This window comes from Gobius niger, assembly GCF_951799975.1.
Source record: "Gobius niger genome assembly, chromosome: 21".
NCBI classification, from domain to species: domain Eukaryota; kingdom Metazoa; phylum Chordata; class Actinopteri; order Gobiiformes; family Gobiidae; genus Gobius; species Gobius niger.
The window spans coordinates 16349805-16370038 of NC_136872.1; the positions used below are offsets into that span (position 1 = coordinate 16349805).

General features: G+C 42.7%; 1 protein-coding gene across 1 annotated transcript; it reads left to right on the forward strand.

Moving 5' to 3' along the window:
* Positions 1 to 8441: 8441 nt before the first annotated feature.
* mfap3l (microfibril associated protein 3 like) lies at positions 8442 to 13918 on the forward strand. Its single transcript, XM_079580403.1, has 3 exons — positions 8442 to 8553; positions 9525 to 9981; positions 12645 to 13918. The coding sequence occupies exons 2-3, from the start codon at positions 9657 to 9659 to the stop codon at positions 13565 to 13567; spliced, it is 1248 nt and encodes a 415-aa protein (XP_079436529.1). The 5' UTR covers positions 8442 to 8553; positions 9525 to 9656; the 3' UTR covers positions 13568 to 13918.
* The last annotated feature ends 6316 nt before the right edge of the window (positions 13919 to 20234 follow it).

Sequence of the window (20234 nt, forward strand, 5' to 3'; positions counted from 1 at the left end):
TGAAATATGAATATGGTTTCTACTAAATAATGATATAAAGACATGGGGAGGAGCAAAGTGGTTCAACAGCCCATAAATACATAAATAACGGAGAATGCTAACTTCATGCTACATCATAGCATCGGGCTAATGCTAACGGTTAGCTAGCGTTAGCTACAACTACCGTTTTTTCACTTCTACTGAACAATCTGCTGTGAGAAAATATCCACATGGGCCCGATTTACATTTGACTTTATTTATGTGATAGATAAGTTTTTATTCCACCAGAAAATGGCTAAAAAGAGGGAAAAATTGTGTTTCTCTAAAGATTCTATTTTCCCCCTCGGCGAAGCCCCGCCCCCTTCTATGACGAGATGCCGTCTGTATCTATAGAGAGATCATGGACCCAGTGACTGATATTAAAGATCATTTGTGTAATTCATACATTGTGTAATGCAGTTAATAGGACAAACTGACCTCCTGCCCCAAACTGGGTCCTGTGACATCATCACATTCTAGAACCTGCAATAGAACCTTTAGAATGTTATGATGTCACATGAACAGAATCTATTCTGGATCTGGTGACCATGGCGATGTGATGTCATCAGATTCCCTCATTACTATTCGTACATCTTTCCCACTTACCCTCACAATCGCCGAGTCTGTCCACAGAAGGGCCCACATTTTGACGTCTGTGACATATAACTCGTTCACTTAATATTTCACAAAACAGCGGAAGAAAAGTGACACACGACCTCAACGGCAACATGTCAGATCAGCATTTAGCATTCAGAGACAACACCCAAGGATTCCTGATGGAGAAACCGCCTGGTACATATGCACAAGCTTGCCAGAGACCCCATGAACGGGACAGCTCTTATCAAGCGCCCAACGGACCTCCAGGATGGCAAAATCGTGGACCCGTCCAATTTGGGGAAGTTACAAACCCCAGAGCACAGGCACACAGCCAACAGGACGCATCAGGAGGACAGATGCAAAGATCTCAGATACAGGACACATCTGTACAAGAGCACCAACAACCCCGTGGAAGAGATAACTCTTATCAAGCGCCCAACGGACCTCCAGGATGTCAAAATCGTGGACCCGTCCAATTTGGGGAAGTTACAAACCCCAGAGCACAGGCACACAGCCAACAGGACGCATCAGGAGGACAGATGCAAAGATCTCAGATACAGGACACATCTGTACCACAGCACCAACGACCCCGTGGAAGAGCTAACTCTTATCAAGCGCCCAACGGACCCCCGAGATGGGCAAATCAACAAGAACCAACTGGACATGAGGAGTTCCCAGGCCCCAGCCCACAGACCAACTTGAGGAACCCCCAGAGACCTCAGACACAGGGCACATATGAACGAGAGTTTCGGAGGGGAAGGGGCCGCGGAAGGGGAAACTCGCATCAACGCCCCCAGAGACGGGGTAATCAAGAACCAGCTCAACTTGGAGAGGAGGCGCAGCTGGTAGAGGACCTTATGCTCCAGCTCAAGGAATCAAATGCTGAAAATGAAAAGTTGCAGGCAGAATTGCAAAGAAGGGGCCAGGAAATGCATGTAAAACTTAGGGAACAGGTTTACCTTACCGAGACTCTAAAACAGAGCCTTAAAGACACACAGCAGGAGTTGTCTGAGGCAACGCAGGCCTATTCAGAAGTTCTGCAGCAAATAAGCCAGCAACATAACACTGCAAGCGGTCAAACGCAACTTGAAAGTGTGAGTGAGGAGAATGAGGATCAGGTCGACATCGGGACAGGCCAGGAGAACGGCCTCCCTGTACTGCAGAGTAAACTTACACAGCAGATCAACAACAACGCGAGCCTAGAGTCTGATACTAAAAACTTGCAGGCACAACTTGACGATCGAGAGGCGCTATTGAAGGATAAGGATTGCCGATTGAATGAAACAAGGCAAGAACTCCAGAAAAAAATTGACCAACTTGAAACTGAGAAAGAGCAAAAAAATAAGTTAAGAGAGGATGTGGCGCTAATGGAAGAACAGCTTTATAAATTGCAAATACAGAAGGACCAGGATGAGAGGAGGCTTGTTCAAAGGCTTCAGATGGCGCAGAATGAGCATCAACAAACCGTGACCAATCTACAAAAACAAGAGGTTATATTTAAGACCGAGATGCAGACACAATTAGACAAGAATGAAAATCTCGAGGGAAGACTCAAGTTGGAGTATCAGACTTTCGAGAAAAAGAAGTGTGAGCTGGAGGCAGCGCTTCGCGAAACACAAGATCAACTCAGGAAAGTGGGAGGTGAATTCAAGACCTACACTACTCTGATGGTGACTGATGCTAATGCGATGACAGAGAAAGATAAGGATTGTCTGCAAAAGCGTCTACTTGAAATTAAGAGAGAGGACACAGAAAAAATGCAGAAGGATGTGTCGTTGAAGGAGGAACAGCTATATAAGATGCAAACACAGAAGGACAATCTGGAAAAGCTTGTTCAAAACCTTAAGAAGACGCTGAATGAGCGTCAACAAACCATCACCAATCTACAAAACCAAGAGCTTAGATCTAAGACAGAGATGCAGGCAGAACAGAACAGGAATAGGAATCTCGAGGAAAGACTCAAGACGTTGAATCGGATTTTGGAGAAAACGGAGTGTGATCAGGAGGCAGCGCTTCGCAAAGCACAGGATCAACTCAAAAAGGTGGATGGTGAATACAAGGCCTACGCTACTCGGATGGAAAAACGTCTCAAAGATGCTAACTCACATCAACCTCCCCAGAGATGGAACAATCAAGAACCAGGTCAACTTGGAGAGGAGGAGCAGCTCGTACAGGACCTTAGGCGCATGCTAAAGAAATCAAATGGTCAAAATGAACTTCTGAAAGGTCGGTTGGAAAGATGTGTCTCAGAAAGAGTATTTCAGAACACATGTCAACAGTACGAGGCAGCACTTCGCAAAGCACAGGATCAACTCGAAGAGGTGGAAGGTGAACACAAGACCTACGCTGCTCAGATGGAAAAACGTCTCGGATATGTTAACTCACATCAACCTCCCCAGAGATGGGACAATCAAGAACCAGGTCAACTTGGAGAGGAGGAGCAGCTCGTACAGGACCTTAGGCGCATGCTAAATAAATCAAATGGTCAAAATGAACTTCTGAAAGGTCGGTTGGAAAGATGTGTCTCAGAAACAGTATTTCATCTCACATGTGAACAGTACGAGGCAGCGCTTCGCAAAGCACAGGATCAACTCGAAAAGGTGGAAGGTGAATACAAGGCCTACACTACTCAGATGGAAAAACGTCTCAGAGATGCTAGCACAATGATCGAGAAAGAATGTGGTTGTCTGCAAAAGAAGCATCAACCTGAAATTAAGAGAGATGATACAAGTAAAGTGTGGGGGGATGTGGCGTTGAAGGAGGAACAGCTTTATAAGATGGAAACACAGAAGGAGATTCAGGAAGAGCTTGTTCAAAGCCTTCAGAAGACGCTGAATGAGCGTCAACAAACCATCACCAATCTACAAAAACAAGAGCTTAGGTTTAAGACCGAGATGCAGGCAGAACAGAACAGGAATAGAAATCTAGAGGAAAAACTGAAGTTGTTGAATCAGACCTTTGAGAAAAAGCAGTGTGAGATGGAGGTGTCGCTCCGCAAAGCACAGGAGCAACTCAAGAAGGTGGAAGGTGAATTCAAGACCTACACTACTCAGATGGGAAAACGTCTGACAGATGCTAATACGATGATTGAGAAAGAAAGAAATTGTCTGCAAAAGGAGCGCCAGGCTAACTTACAACTAAAGGAACAGATAAGGAGGAACGGAACGGAAGCTGGATCTTACAATGACAAAGTTAGGGACTATGAGGCAGCCCTGAAACAAGAAGCGCAGAGCAGGAAACAGCTCCAGGCCAAAGTCCCAGCCCTGGAGAAGACACTGGAGGAACAAAGGGGTGCAGTGAGAGATCTGAAGACCCTTCTCAAGTCGGAGAGAGACAAGTTCAAAGACTTTGCCAACACTTACTCAGCGCAGATCAAGGCTCTGGTGATGGAGAGAAATGAGCTGAGCAGGACAGTGGCAGGTCAGCAGCAGACCATGGAGAGCGATAAGAACCAGATGAAGGAGCTGACCCAGGCCCTCGCCACAGAACAGGCCACATCGAGAGCTTTACAGCAGGAGAAAGAAGTTCTCCTGCAGCACATGGAGAAGAAGCGAAAGTCAAAGTGGAAGTTTTGGCAGCGCATTTAATTCACATCCATTTTCTCTTTCCATGACCCTCTCCCACTCACCATCCCTTTAAATTTCCCTCACGACATGCCCGACCTGCCCTTTGCCCTCTGATGCACGTTTGGTCCAGAAGTGACGCTCACCCTGCTTTGTGGAGGAGATAGATGAATGTTTGGATTTGTCTAGCTTCACCCAGGACGGTTAGGAGTCAGGTCTGCCACATCCTAATGAAGGACCCGCCTCTTTGCCATTCTTGGCTGTGGGGATTTCATTTGAACAGCCACTTTGCTGCATGTCTCTCTGTCAGTGCTGTCTCGATGTAGCGCGCTTTTGGTAGAAAAGCGCTGTACAAATGTGACCACTTACGAAGAGACACAGAGCAAAGTGGCTGTTCAAATGAAGTCCCCACAGCCAAGAACGGCAGAGAGGCGGGTCCTTCAGAAGGACGTGTCAGCTCAGGTGGAATCCCAGAGTTAACCAGACTCTGGGAATCCACATCAGTCACAGGACATCCGTCAATCAGGCTCAAAGACAGTCCATCAATTGCTGAGGAGGGATTTTGAATACACAAAAAACAAGGGTTGAGCACTCAAAATGGCTCCACAAAATGAGAGAAAAGAGAGAAGAGAGAGAAAAAGAGAGAGAGAAAAAATGTGAGAAAAAACAATAAAAACCCAACAAAAAAGTTATAAAAACACAACGGGCCGGTAAGTCTGTGGTACCTACAGTGGTAGTTACAGTGGTAATTGCTAGTAATGACAGTGGTACTTATTGTGGTACTTACAGTGGTACTTATTGTGTTTTTTACAGTGGTATGCACAGTGGTAATTCTAGGTACTTATTGTGGTACTAAAAGTGGTAATTACTAGTAATTAGGGTTAGGGGTTAGCATTAGGGTTAGGGAGACACAGAGTTACCACTGTATCTCTCATTACAAAGAGATACAGTGGTGATGCTCTAAGTAATGAAGGTTGTGCTTCTCTTTACTTTGGTACTTTAAGTGATAGTTTCTAGTAGTTACAGTGATACATCTATTGTACTTATTGGTAATTCAAGAATACTACAGCAGCAATTCATAGGTAGTAAATGTGGTACTTCTACACACAGAAGTCATTTCTAGGATTGTGTGACTATAAAACAACATAAATCAGCATTAGGGAAAACAAGAAGTACCTTCATTACTAAGAGTTACCCCTGTATCTAGAGGTACATACCTTGTAATTCTCACTATAGTATCCTTTAAGTACCACAATAAGTACCTAGAAGCACCACTTTTATTACTAGAATTTACCACCATAAGTACCACCGTAAGTACCACTGTAAGTACCACCATAAGTACCTAGAATACCACTGTATCACTGTAAGTACCACCGTAAGCACCATGATAAGTATCTAGAACTACCTCTGTAAGTACGAAGGACTTACCGGCCCGTAATGTAAAGTGTCACCCAAAAGGGGGACAAAAGCACAACAAAAAAGTGTTGAAATCACAACAAAAAAGTTACAAAAACACAACAAAAATGGGACAAAAACGCAACAAAGGTTACGAAGACGCAACAAAAACGTAGCAAAAAAGTGATGACAAAGCGGTAAAAATTCAAATTAAATCTGCAACATTTTATTTTACACTACCTTGATACATTGTCCCTAGTAAATTTAGAATAATGTAATGTGTGTTTTAGCTCTAGTCGAGAAGCTTTTAGATTTGAATAAAGTTGACTGGAGAAAATGCACTTGGTTAAGGCGGGGGTTAAGAGATTAAAAGTCTCTCATCCACATAAATATTGCCACCGCTTTGTCTTGTCCGTTTTCTTGTTTGGCCCCTTCTCTTCCCAACTATGTTGCGTTGTCATAAATTGCCCCGGTCTTTGAAAATGGGATTAAACATATTTCCTCTGGCAACTGGTCTGGATATAGAGAGTCCAAGGGCCAGGTCCAGTCTACTGAAGAACAGTTTTATCTACCAGGTTATCAGGAAGCTTAACTCCCTCCCCTCCCTGAGCGTCCACCCCCCATCCCCCACACCGAGGACTTGAGAGAAATTAATATTTTGATTTAGATGAGAATTGACAATAAATCTTTTGAATTTACGTTGTACGACTACGTTATACACGACCATAGTGTTTAAAACCTCGAAAACAAATGGTTTAGGGTTTGATAAATAAAAGGACTGTATAGAAAAAAGATGAAGTTGCATTGAATATTTTATTAAACACTGTAATTGAACAAACGCTAGCCTGTCACTAATAGTAACTTTATTTTTTGAGTCATCATTTGTGTGTATTTGACCTTGTAGTATGAGTGGTCAGCATGGCGGCTTTTACTTTCCATCACAGTGGTCTCTAATGCTCCAGGCTCAATTGTTTGGAAGGTTTTCACTGCTGACGGAGCCTCTCACCAGAAAACCTACAAAACAATATATCGTGGAGCGTTGTAGAGACTTCCGTGATCAAAAGTAAAGGCACCATGTTGACCCACTCATACAGCCACTGGGTCACTACAAGGTCAAATACACACAACAGTCAACTTTTTTTCCCTCCACACATTAAAAGTTGCATCATGCAGCTTTAAACTATAAGGCTATGGGGGCATGCATAAAGAATATTGAAATAAATAAGATAAAAAAAAATAAGAAGTAAAATAAGGTAAGACAACGACAATTTACATAGAACAACAGGAGTGGATGGACTTGTGTATAAAGTGATGAAGTGATAAATGATGGGAGCAGATTAGTGGACATACCACATGGTTCAATAGAGCACTATAGCCTCTGCCATCCACTACGCCAGGGGTCGCGGAGGGACGATTTTCATCATTGCCAAAACACCCAAGGGCCGAATCTCAACATAGTAGCCTAAAGTAAAGAACTATTTTCTGCAAATGCCAATGTTTTACATCAGGGGTTCCCAAGTGTCAGGGCTTTGGGACCCACCATTACCCTCGGATGACAAGCCGAGGACCCAAATAAAACTGTAATGTGTCATATATCGTATAAAACATTGTGTTTTCCACGCAGGTTTTTGTTGAACAAGCTGTAGATTTCCCATTAAGACTGAAATTATGATCAAAAGAACCCAATAACATTCATTTTAACAGACACAGTTAGTGCTTCCATGCAGTTAGATGGAAAATATTGAAAAAAAAGTTCCCTATAGACTCGCGACCCACTGATCATGGTTCTGTTGACCCACTTTTGGATCCCAACCCACCAGTAGAGAATCATTATATATGACCAAGCACTTATTTGCATAATAATATTTCTCAAAATCATCTTGGGGGCCAGAGGTTCTGTGCTCGAGGGCCGGATTTGTAAGTAGTCATTGTACATAAGAAACCACTATTTTACTATTTAATTATTTATTTTCCCCTCACATTTTCTGCCTATTTGCACACCCTGAGTGTTTCTAAGAGCTGAATGTAACAAGTAAATTTCTCCATAGACGGCATCTCGTCATAGAAGGGGGCATGGCTTCGCCGAGGGGGAAAATAGAATCTTTAGATAAATTCACTATTTTAAGCCATTTTCTGGTGGAATATGAAGTTATTTATCACACATAAATAAAGTCAGGTGTAAATTGGGCCCATATGGATATTTTCTCACAGCAGATTGTTCAGTAGAAGTGAAAAAACGGAAGTTGTAGCTCGCGCTAGCTAACCGTTAGCATTAGCCCGATGCTAACATGTAGCATCAAGTTAGCATTCTCAATTTTTTATGTATTTATGGGCTGGTGAACCACTTTGCTCCTCCCCATGTCTTTGTTTCTTTCTTTAGTAAAAAAAAACTATATTCATAATTCAGCATTTGTTAAAGTAGGCCTAGTTTTCGAATAATTAGAGAAAGTTTAGATTTTTCTCCAAATTGTTTTCCCCCTTAACTGTTTTCAAACATGACCATATATGGGCGAATCCAGAGATGCCGTCTGTATATTGTGAGATCAATAAAGGCTTAATCTAATCTAATCTAATTTTAGATTACAGTCAAAATTTTAAATTGCTAATTGAGACAACAATGGGGAACGTTTTTGAGTTATTATTCATGCTCACAACTTTTTTTTTTAAATTTTTTTTTTTATGTAAATAATTCGAGATGTTTTCTGAAAATTTAGCCAGACATAACAATGCCGATGAATAAAATACTCAAGGAAAAAAAAACAATATATTTACTTTTTCTCTCCATTTGTACCTTTGGCACACTTTCACTGTAGTGGCCCCCACCGCGTGAGCTGCCCCCTCCCTCTCTGTCCCTCTGCAAACTGGCTGTTACACTTGGCACAGGGAGGAGGGCGATGATGCGGAGAAACAGCTAACCACAGACTCTCCTAGCACTGGAGCTGCCCTCTGCCACCGAGACTCTAATGCTACAGCCCCTAATGTGAGTATTAACGCAACAACAATATGTAATCGTGGACCGCGTTAGCATAGAAACAACCGTTAGCTTTTACATCGAGTGGGCATAGCGTTAACGTTAAGCTACGTTGCGCCCGTTGAGAAGATTTTCCGACTAAAATTAATTATTTTCCACGCTACATTCATGCAATGTCAATACATCTACACTGTCTTTCATCGATTTTATTATAGCAGATATCAGTTTTCATCCATAAAAAATGTAGGGCTACTGCATTTGAGACCATTGTAAACAGTTGCGGATGCGTCTAGCAATGAAGAAGAACCCTCATCCGGGGAATAGACGAAGCCCAAACATTTTTTTTTTCGAGATTGTATCTATTTTTTTAGCAGCGTCATGCTCAACTAATATGTCACGTTTGTTTAAAACACACCGACCAAACATGCGGCATCGTCTCAATGTATTTAATGTGTCCAGAAAGCGAAGACGTTGTGTAGACGGTTCAGGAAATAGATGGCGCCCGCGTCGCTCCGTTATGTTGGAGTGTCTGCTTTGTTGCGACCGTAGCCGCACAAGTGTGTCACAGCCGCAGTCAATATTATGGTTAACAAATGGAGGCTAAATAATGAGGTTAATCTACCTTTAGTTTCTACTTGAGCCACATTTTTCCCCCACCCTTTTTAAACACTCTTTTCTGGGGCTGTGTGGGGCATATTGTTTATCGCAATGTTAGGCGATATAATCCGTATCCCAAGAAGCCACAGTTATCTAAATTACAGAGCTTGATCGACATTTTTTTTTTGCTGTCACAGCCTAAAACAAAAGGGCACGATCAGTGATTTCACACAGCCCTAGTCTGTTCTATTTACTTCCTTCTGTATTATAGCCTTGTTATCAGTTTATGACCGTTTATGAATCCCCCTTATCACTTGTCGCATGCCATTGATTATCATATTGTGTCTTGAATAACCTCTAATCACCTGCATATTGTTTTGCAGTGACATGCTCCAAATTCATAAGACCCAAATCAAGCTGCCGTCTTCCGTGAAAAGATAGTGAGCGCGACAATGGCATCCCAGGGGCAATGACAGCCTGTTCCCTTTGGCCTGAAGCACTTCTATCTGGAGAAAATGTCCCGGGCTTGTCGTAGCAGCAGCAGCAGCAGCGGCGGTGGTGGAGGAGTTGGTTGCTTGCTGTTTTCGACCTTACTGTGTCTTATGGCCTCCCGAACCGGCGCGGCCTTATTTTCGGACACGAATCGCACTGACGTCGGGCAAAACGGCAGCGCGTGGGCAGACGCCGGCGGGCTGGTCCCAGTGGTGCACGCCAAAGTGAGCCAGATAATTGCCCGCGAGGGGAACTGTGTGCTGATTGATTGTAACGTCACCGGAGAGCCCTTCCCCAGCGTGCAGTGGTTTAATTCCCACGGAGAGCGGCTGGACACAGAGAGCTACGGTGAGGCACGACACAGGACTGGTGATGACACACAGACACACATAGGACTGACACACTAAACCAGGGGCTACTTTACACAGGTAGGATTACGGGCTGGAACGCACGGGGTGAAGACGACATCTCTTGACCTGTTAATCTGAATTGGGGTTGTACATTTGTGCTTGGTCACTGGATTGTCACCTGGGCCGGCTTTACCTGAGCTCAGCTAATAGTCAAGGTCAGCGTCTGTTGGTTTTTGAGGCTGTTGAGTGCCACTAGTAGTTAAAGTTTTACCAAGTCTATAACGTGCAGCTTGGAGAATGACACGTTACAAAACAAGCCACCAAAATGTCAAGGCCCTGCATGAAGACACTTGTGAAAGGATTACACATATCAGCTTTAAATGCCTGTGTTCAATTTGATTCAGTCACTGTTTTCAATTATCAAATTCCAAAACAGGACAAAGCGCCAATGTGTCTCTGATCTATATAGTTCGGAGGAATGCAGGAAGAAGATCCTTTTAAGTTCGACTTGTTGAAACTTGCCTTGTCCTTAAAGTGCTCAAGAAGTCAATGGTAGAATTAGTAAATGGTGTTTGGGGAACTAAGACTCAAAAGAAAAACAAAAAAACAAGGCAGTCCTCCACATTATAATTATCTATTTACATTTAAAAAGCCTTTATTTTGCTGGGCTGATGAGTGTTAAAGGATTCTCTTTTCCATAGAAACACTAGATATCCGGTAGTGAACAGGTGCCCCTTGTATTCCCTGTGTTTGCACGGACAGCCTGCGCTGTCATTGTAATATTGTTATGTATCTGTCCCTGTTCCTCTGAGCAGAACATCAGTCACTTCCTGTGATCAAACAGACGATTATTACAGGCCCCGCTCAGACCGAGCCACTTCCTGGATCTCACAGAGACGCCGGGAATTCTTCCACCAGATCTCGATTTGCTATGATTTGCTGCAGATATCTAGATTTCAGCTTGTTGAATATTGTTTATTTGTTGATTGTTCTATCAAATCCAATAATTACATTTAGATACATATTAGTAATAGTATATTTATTTATTTATTTTTACTTTCCAATGTCTCCTGAATAAATGATCAGTGGTTAAAAAGCTTTCTGAACCTTTTAAAACACTGATGGTTGAAAAGGTTCTTGTAAACAAACGATGACAAACCAGCGCGGCCGGTTGAGAGCCCTCATTTGTTTTTCATATATTTGAATAGCCTGGATTTGGAGCTGCAAATACTCCATTTGTTCAGCGCCTTTTTAAATATTAAAGGTGTGGCAAAAAACAAGGCCACAGCTGCTCTCGACTCTCTCACCCAAATGCGGAAAACTGTAGACCACAGAAAGGGCTAAAACCCACACATACATTTGATAAGACAATGTTTGTAAGTGGTCAGTGTTATCACTGATTCAGTGGTTGTTTGGATAGCATTTGGAAAAAGTTTGTGGAGTTTAGAGTTTCTCAAACAACAGAATGGATTTGCCAGATTAGCCTCGGATTTGACCTCGAGGCAGCGACAGAAAGGGCCGCTGCATTTGCATTAGTTCATCAACTTGCTTTACATCGTGCCCTTTTTGCATTTATTTCTTTATTTCTTTATTTATTTGCATCTGTTTGACCCAAATTCAGTGTAGTCCAGGGGAAACGTTTTGAAACAGTAAGTGTACGTACAATATAACTCTCAGGACAAAATTGAACTTGAAAGTTCTACTGTAACACAAGTAGACACAATGTAAGTGTACAAACTGTAAACTGCTACAATCATTTGTATCTATGATCGACAGACTGTTGCAGCGCGGCTCACAAGGCGTTTCTTTTGATGTGTGCAAGTTTGGGTTGGCAGGTTTTTACCATCTAAAGAACATAGCCAGAGTCCGCCCCATTCTCTCTCGGGCCAACACGGAGACGCTAATGCACCAGTCGTATCGACTACTGTAATGCCCTGCTTTTGGTCTTCCCAAAAAGAGTATCTCAGGTCTACAACTTTTACAAAATTCAGCAGCTCGTGTCCTGACGAAGACCAGGAGGCGGGACCACATTACACCGGTTTTAGAATCGCTGCATTGGCTCCCCGTGTGTTTCAGGATCAACTTTAAAGTTCTTTTAATGGTTTTTAAATGTCTTAATGGTCTTGGTCCTTCTTATCTTTCAGAACTGCTTTTACTTTATAAACCTTCACGGCCCCTTCGCTCCTCCTCAGGGGTCTCCTTGTTATTCCTAAAGTCAACAAAAAGACTCATGGTGAGGCGTCTTTCCAATATTACGGCCCTCGCCTCTGGAACGACCTGAGGAGGAGCTCAGGGCTGCAGAGAACGAAAATGTTTTTAAGAGCAGCTCAAGACCCACCTTTTTAGCTTAGCCTTTAACTGACTAATCTATTTATTTAGTTCTTATATATAATATATATGGGAGGGTGTGCCAGGCGTATGGTTTTAAATGTTGTAATCTGTAAAGCACTTTGTGACACCTTTCGGTGTGAAAAGCGCTTAAAAGTAAAGTTTGATTGATTGGTTGAAGTTGCGTTGTTAGGGTTACTTATTAGTCTTCATTGGTTGGGACAGGGGTATCACCAATGACCCACACATGCTAAACACTTCACAATGACACTAACAATACTGCAGATGTCGGGCCACACTCACTGACGTGTGTCTTATGGCTTGTGTTTCCAGGTGGGAAGTGGTGGCTGCTGGACAACGGCGTCCTGAACATCTCCGATATCGAGTTTGCCGATCGGGGCAAGTACACGTGCGTCGCCTCCAATGCCCACGGCGCGTCCAACTGCACCATCACCCTGCGCGTGGTCTTCACCAACGGCGACATGGGCGTGTACTACATGGTGGTCTGCCTGATCACCTTCACCATCATCATGGCCATGAACGTCACGCGCCTCTGCATGATGAGCAGCCATTTGAAGAAAACCGAAAAAGCCATCAACGAGTTCTTCCGCACCGAGGGAGCCGAGAAGCTGCAGAAAGCGTTCGAGATCGCCAAACGTATTCCCATCATCACGTCGGCGAAGACCTTGGAGCTGGCGAAGGTGACGCAGTTCAAGACCATGGAGTTTGCGCGGTACATCGAAGAGCTGGCGCGCAGCATCCCCCTCCCGCCGCTGATCATGAACTGCCGCACGTTCATGGAGGAGATCTTGGAGGTGGTGGGCGTGGAGGAGATGCGGCACGCGGCCGGCCGGATCGCCATGGGGCCCCGGGACGTCTTCACCATCCTGCAGGAGCGGGAGAGGGCGCGGGAGAGGAGCGAATCCCCCGCCGCAGATTCAGACAACTCCTCCATGCACGAGCAGCCGCAGCACATGGCCATCCAAGTGTCCGTGCACCCCCCGCTGGCCACAGGAGGCTACTGCGGCGAGGAGCCCGAGGCCGCGGCGCCGCCCCAAGCACCGCCAGCCTCCCCCACTTCCGTTGACTCCCCTCCGCACCTCGACCCACCGCTTCAGGAGGAAACCACCGACGTGACGGAGGAGGAGGAAGAGGAGGAGAAGAAGGAGGAGGAGAAGAAGGAGGAGAAGAAGGAGGAGGAGGAGGAGAAACCAACTATACAGCCAGTTCAGGTCTTCTACGAGAGCCATGTCTGAGCCTGCTATGCATTTCACGGCAAAAAGTAACCAATCATTTAAGACGAACTATCTTTGTGAATGTATTGGAGAAGGGAGGACTTTTCAGACGGTAAACTAATGTAACAAGCACAGAATTGTAACACGGCTTTGTTTAAACAGGAACAGTCTGGGATCAACACGCCAGTCAGGAGTGACATCACGGCCTCGCTCTGCAGTGAAATCTCTTTTGCCCCGTGCATTATTGATAGTTTCCATTGGGGCAGTGACACAGTGAAAACAGAACAGCTGCACAAATGCCTGCAGATACATTCTTAGACGACTGATACTCCAGAAATAATCATAAACCTGGAAGCAGAAACAGGAAAAAAGGAGCAAAAGGCCTGAGTAACTTTTAAGACACACAAAAAAGCCGAGCTCACGATCCGGGATACACTATAATACCTTTACATCATTGGTTTATTGAAAATTGACCCAGTTTAGATGAATTAAGGGCACTGCTCCTGACAGTCCGACCCAACGGCTTCGGAAAAAAGGCTCAGATGCAAAAAACAACACATTTTGGCTAATTATCCGTCATCCTACCTGGCCATATTGTCTTACCTGACTGGTGTGTGGTTTTACAGTTAGTCAGAAATCTGCCTCAAGTTCTCTAGTCGTCATGCCATTTCAGACGAAGCATTTCCGCGTCTAAACCCATCTCCAGCATCGTCGTACGTAACCTACAATCGCAAAACCAACATGCTGGATCTGAGATGACTTCCTCACATTCTCACGATTGTACAGCCTTGAAAAGAATAAATCCAGGTCAAGTTTGGATAGATGTTACCTTTCATTTGCAAAAAAGTATTAATAGTATTACCATTTGTGGTGTTTTAGTGTTTTAGTTTGAGCTTTTTACTTTCCTAATGTGTGCAATTTAAGTTATAAGTTCCTAAGCATTTCCGAAGAGGCCTCCTGTTACTTTTGCATGTAAGCCGGGCAGACGCCATCTTTGTACTTTGGACTGAAAAGCACTTGATTTCTTACTTTGTTTTGGCAACAAACGGACAAAATAGTCACCTCTCTGCAGCTTTCTCCGGTGCTCTCTTCAAATGCCTCTTTTGTAGTGAAATAAAAAGTGCCGTGTACAAAAATTAGTGGTTTAAGTCATAACTTTGCGTGAAATCTGATGTCCCAAAGGTGGCCCGTGTGCCTGTGTGTGGGTATTGACTAAACCGAGCTGTGGTCTTCACTCTGACAGTTTCATGAATGATAAATGGGCTGAAAGAAGACACCATTGTGGAGATGTCTATTATCTCAAAACAAGAGGCTCTCGAGTTACGCCCAAAGTCTGGAAACGACGGGACGCTTTATCAACAGTGAGGCTGTATCCACACGGAGACAAAACGCTTGTGTTTTCAGAAACGTTCTTTGTAAGCTCGAAGTCAGCTTAGTAAATGTGGGTCCACTCAGGTCTGTGAAAACGGCGCAGTTCATCTTCCGGGCCTGTGTGAGGCGCTGTGACGCAGATAATAAAACAAGATGTAGTAAACTTTTGTGGAAATGAAACTGATTCAAGGATCTACAGAAGATGAAGAGGCGAGTTTATTCTTCAGACGTAACGGGACTAAAGCAGAAAAACCTGTCAGTGACCGGACTTTTACTGTCAGTCCAAAAACACAGACTGACTCGGCCGTGTTTTCCTACTTGTCACCTGTGGCTTGTGGACAAGGCCGGATTTATGCAGGGGCTCACAGGGACTAAGCCCAGGGGCCCAGCAGGCTGAAGGACCCATGGGCTTAAGGAGAAAAGGAGAGAGTTCCCTCTGTTTGCAGATTCCCTCACATGTAAGGCAGATGACTTTGTGCCCAAGACTAAACCAGGTCTAAAGTTGAGTTGACACTGAAAAAACATGTACCTATTGGTCTGTTAAGGACCCCCAAACCCCCCCTTTTAAATGTTTTCCCCCCACCAGTCTGGAAATAGCAAAGGTTCTTCCGCAGGGGCCACGGAGTCAATTTGGGGTCATTATGTTTAAATTTTTAAACCAGGACTATGTTTAAGAAGTTACTTGTGCATGTTCAAATAAAAAATATATATTTCCATTGAAGAGAGAGAGAGAAATCAGACGGACACAGTATATTATGGGGGGGCCCTGAATAAACTTTAGCACTGGGGCCCATTTTTCTTAAAGGGACACTGCGTAACATTTTGGACTATACTGTTGCCATTAGTGCAAAATATGCTCCTTTTGACCAGCTCGACACAGAAAAATACTATTACTGCAGGAATAATCAAAGAATGGATCTGGATGAGGACCTTTAACCTATTTTAATCTCAAATTCTACTGATTTTAGTCACATCTCCATGGAGACGAGCTGGAGACGTACCCACTCCAGCAAACACACACGTTTGTACATTTATGAGGTATTTTCCCAATGATGAAATGATCCATCATAAAATAAATGCTAGTATTTAAATTGTATTTATAAATAAAGTTCTACGCGGTGTGCCTTTAAATCCGGACCAGCTTACGGACTGCAGTGGAGCAAAGAGGAGCGGAGTAAAACCACCATAGCTCCAGGAGTAAAACTCTTATTATAGATCACAGACTCTGGAGCTGTGATGTCGTCGCTTTAGTAACAGTTGTGGAGAAGATCTTTCCACTCCGGGAGGAAATGTTCGTTTACAGACGCCCAAAACGTGTGGACGGGGCCTAACATTAAAGGAGCTATATCGTGCTATTTTAGCCATTCCAAAGTTAAGTATAGACATGTACATGATATATTGTACCTCTACCACTATGGAGCACTCATTTTTGTGATCAATATAAGTGTTTTCTGGAAGTATTTTTCGAACCCGGAAGACACAACGCTTCGATTCAGTTAACTCCGCCCCCTCTCTCCGCACATACAACTTTACCGTAATATAAATAAACAACAATAAGTGAAGTTACTTCACGATGCAGTTATACGGAGTTGACATCTGAAACACAGCTTCACAAATGACTAACACACATGCTAATATGCTAACACACAAGCTAACCCGCGTTTGGATTGACTCACTGCTCTGGTCCATCGCTGTTTACATTATGGGACTTGCGTTGGTTATAAAAGTTAATCCACTTTGATTCAGCTGATTTTTATTATTATTTTTTCCTCTTTGTTTCTCTCTTACAACAGAAATAATGAAAAAGCTGTTTTACAAATTAAAATCAGGCCGTAAGCATAGAATTAAGACATTACATTACAGACGTCGAGCACTTCCGTTCCGTTGTTACGACACAACTGAACAGGTCAGTCGTTCACCAGGAGAGGGAGGAGCAGCTGCTCAGAGAGCAGGATTCAGGAGGATTACTGAGAGCTGCGTGAATGAAGCCACAAACCACTCTGGGGGTGTTTTTGATAAGGAAATAGCATAACAACAAGGCTAAAAGCCCTAAAAAGTCAATTTTGCATGATATAGGACCTTTAAAAGCACCAAAAAGAACAAATCACCCAACACTAAACCAAGTGCAAGTTCATCTTTTCAGCTTTTTAATTTAAAACAAAATTTAATCTTTACATATTTCTGTTTTTTCAAATGTACAGTCAAAGTAATAATCATACATAAAATCTCCATATTTAATGCACGACTTTTATCAACACGAGTTTCCATAAATTAATAAAAAACAAAAAAAAAGGGAAAATAACATCGAGATCAGTGTGAAAGACGAGTTAATGACGAGGCGACACTTCAGTCCAAACACACGCTCCAAATAAGGTGCCGCCATTTCCCCTCGGCTACTTTAGCACTTAGGAAGTTAGTTCGGGGGTAAATGCTCGGGCAGAAGATGCAATTTGAAGTCATTCGGGGAAAAGCGTGACAGAAAAGACAGAGAAGAAGTCGGCTCATCCTTTATCACTTTCTAGTTATGCCTGTAAGCTTGTATTTTAGGGGACAGTACCAATAATAATGCAAAAAGTATATAATTGAAAGTAAAGTGATAGTCTGTAAGTTTGCAAAGAGGAGAGATGACATTTGAAAGTAAACTAAATTCCTCCCCTCTTTAACCAGAAAGCCCTTCTTGTATTATTAGTTTGCAAAGTGAGCAGGAACAGAATTTTTTGAACAGTTAAGCTCCTCCCCCTCCTCTCCTGATTGGCCCGGACCCGCTGGTTCACAGGAAGAGCTCGTCTCATTGGTCAACACGGGAGGATACTGGACTGATTAGTTGCCGAGATCCGGGAAGGCGGGACTTTACAAAAAAATCTAAACGCAAGACCAGGTGGGCAATTTGTAACACATACAGACTTCCAGACGATCACTTTAAATCACGCTGTTGCTGGTAAAAACATCATCTCTGGTACAGTCTATTGCAACTTTTTTTTTTATACATTCCTGAATTGTACAAATACTAGTAATTAACTGGTTCTTTATGTATAAAACAGCCTGGAATTTAAAATTTGAGGCCAAGACTAAGTAAAAATGACAGTAATTTGAAACTAATTAAAATATAATGGTTTGCTGCATTATTTATAGTTGGCGTAAGTGTATTGGTGAGTAAAATGGATTAAAAATGCTTAGATTAACTTCATAACTTGGTAATCAGTGACAAAACTGGAGAAGATTTTCCATTTATTTCAAGATTTAGGCCCGTCGTCGTACAGGCAAACTTCAACATTGGAGTGTTTCATTTGCAAAGTTTCCAAAGAAAAAGTGCAGAGAAGATATAGTTCCAGTTTCTTCCATTTCGAGAAATAAGATCAGGTGAAAATAACCAGCCTGCAGTTGGTCTCAATGTTTCGACACTTTTGCTTTTTTTTTTTTTAACTCTCACATAAACGTCACATTCATCCGCCTTCATAATAAACTCGTCAGTCTCACAGTCAGAAACTCTCGGTATTTGACACGGCTCAGACTCAAAAAATCTCTCTCCCAAAAATGTTACAAACTTCACATGACGCTGTTCGTACCATGAAACATTTAGGGGGTTTTGAAATGAGATTATGCAGCAGAACGGTTTCATTTCAGTGATAGAAATCAAGAAACAGTAGGTTTAATTGATATGAGAATAAGTACCTGATTAAACAGGGTTTCCAAAGCAACAAACTGGTCCTCAAAATATCACCCATGGCAGGAAAATGTAACGTAACTGAACCAAGATGGAGCTTATTCCCCCATAAACCTTTGCCTTTTGAGTGTTTATATTTTATTCAGTTATTTATTTCTTTGTGTGCAATGCCAGCTCAGTCCACAAGGGGGCAGTTCCTCCAATTTCACTACTGGAAATTGTATATCCAGGCTGCAATGGTACAAATAACCAGAATCTGTCCAGTACTAGGTTAAATTGAAGTATATATATATGTTTTAGGTCATTTCCCACCTTAAACCCAGATGTGGTGATTATCTTTCACACTTTCACTCACGTCTCAGTCTATGGTTCTACAGTTCTGGCCTTTAGAGACAATTTTATAAACATTTACATTGTCCTTCGGGTTAATTCTTGTTAAGAGCTACTTTAAAAATGGGTTAGATCTGGTGGTAAAGTTCTTAGTGTGACATGTTGTTTGGACCAAATTGCCTATTTTGCAATCAGTAACTAGTGTTTAGTGGCATCATTAAAACCCAAAAACAACGATTTTCAGAAGTAGTCAGATCATTTCCCATCTTTTAACGCAAAACTAAAGGTTCTTCGACTTCAAAAACGCAAATGTCAAGATTTCCTTTCACGCTCTCACTCACTCGTTTGTTAAAGCAGCTCCATTCGGTCGGCGGCCATGATGAGGACGAGGGCACAGGTCACACGTGTCCTCGCCCGGTTGCCGTTGGTAACCATAAAGGAACGTAAGCTCTTCACGTTTCTCTCTCACACACACACAGCTTCATGTTGCTATTTCACAGGTTAACAGTGAGACGGGCCGCTTTCACAAAACGGCTTCGTTAAAAAGAGAAAATGTGCGACCAGTCGTGTTGGAATGGTTTGGTGAAATGTTGGCGTCGATACAGACGGCATCGCGTCATAGAAGGGGGCGTGGCTTCGCCGAGGGGGAAATAGTATCTAAAGTGAAGCACATATTTTCACTCTTTTTTTAGCCATTTTCTGGTGGAATATGAGCTTATTTATCACATACAAATAAAGTCAAGTGTAAATCGAGCCCATATGGATATTTTCTCACAGCAGATTGTTCAGTAGAAGTGAAAGTCAATTGTTGCTAGCGCTAGCTAACCGTTAGCATTAGCCCGATGCTAACAAGAAGCACCATGTTAGCATTCTTTGTTATTTATGTATTTATGGGCTGTTGAGCCACTTTGCTCCTCTGTATGTCTTTTTTATCTTTATTTAGTAGAAAACTAGGTTCATAATTCAGCATTTGTTAAAGTAGTTTTTGAATAATTAGAGAAAGTTTAGATTTTTCTCCAAATGTTTTCCCCCTTAACTGTTTTCAAACATAACCATATATGGTGGAATATGAACTTATTTATCACATACAAAAAAGTCAAGTGTAAATCGAGCCCATATGGATATTTTCTCAAAGCAGATTGTTCAGTAGAAGTGACAAAACGGCAATTGTAGCTAGCGCTAGCTACTGTTAGCATTAGCCCAATGCTAACATGGTGCTTCATGTTAGCATTCTCTGTTATTTATGTATTTATGGGCTGTTGAGCTACTTTGCTCCTCTATATGTCTTTTTATCTCTATTTAGTAGAAAACTATATTCATAAT

What these genes read in the sequence shown, in the direction of transcription:
- mfap3l (XM_079580403.1), top strand. Translation starts at nt 9,657, where the DNA reads ATGTCCCGGGCTTGTCGTAGCAGCAGCAGCAGCAGCGGCGGTGGTGGA. An exon ending in GCTGGACACAGAGAGCTACG is followed by an intron (nt 9,982 to 12,644) that starts GTGAGGCACGAC and finishes TTGTGTTTCCAG; the next exon opens with GTGGGAAGTGGTGGCTGCTG.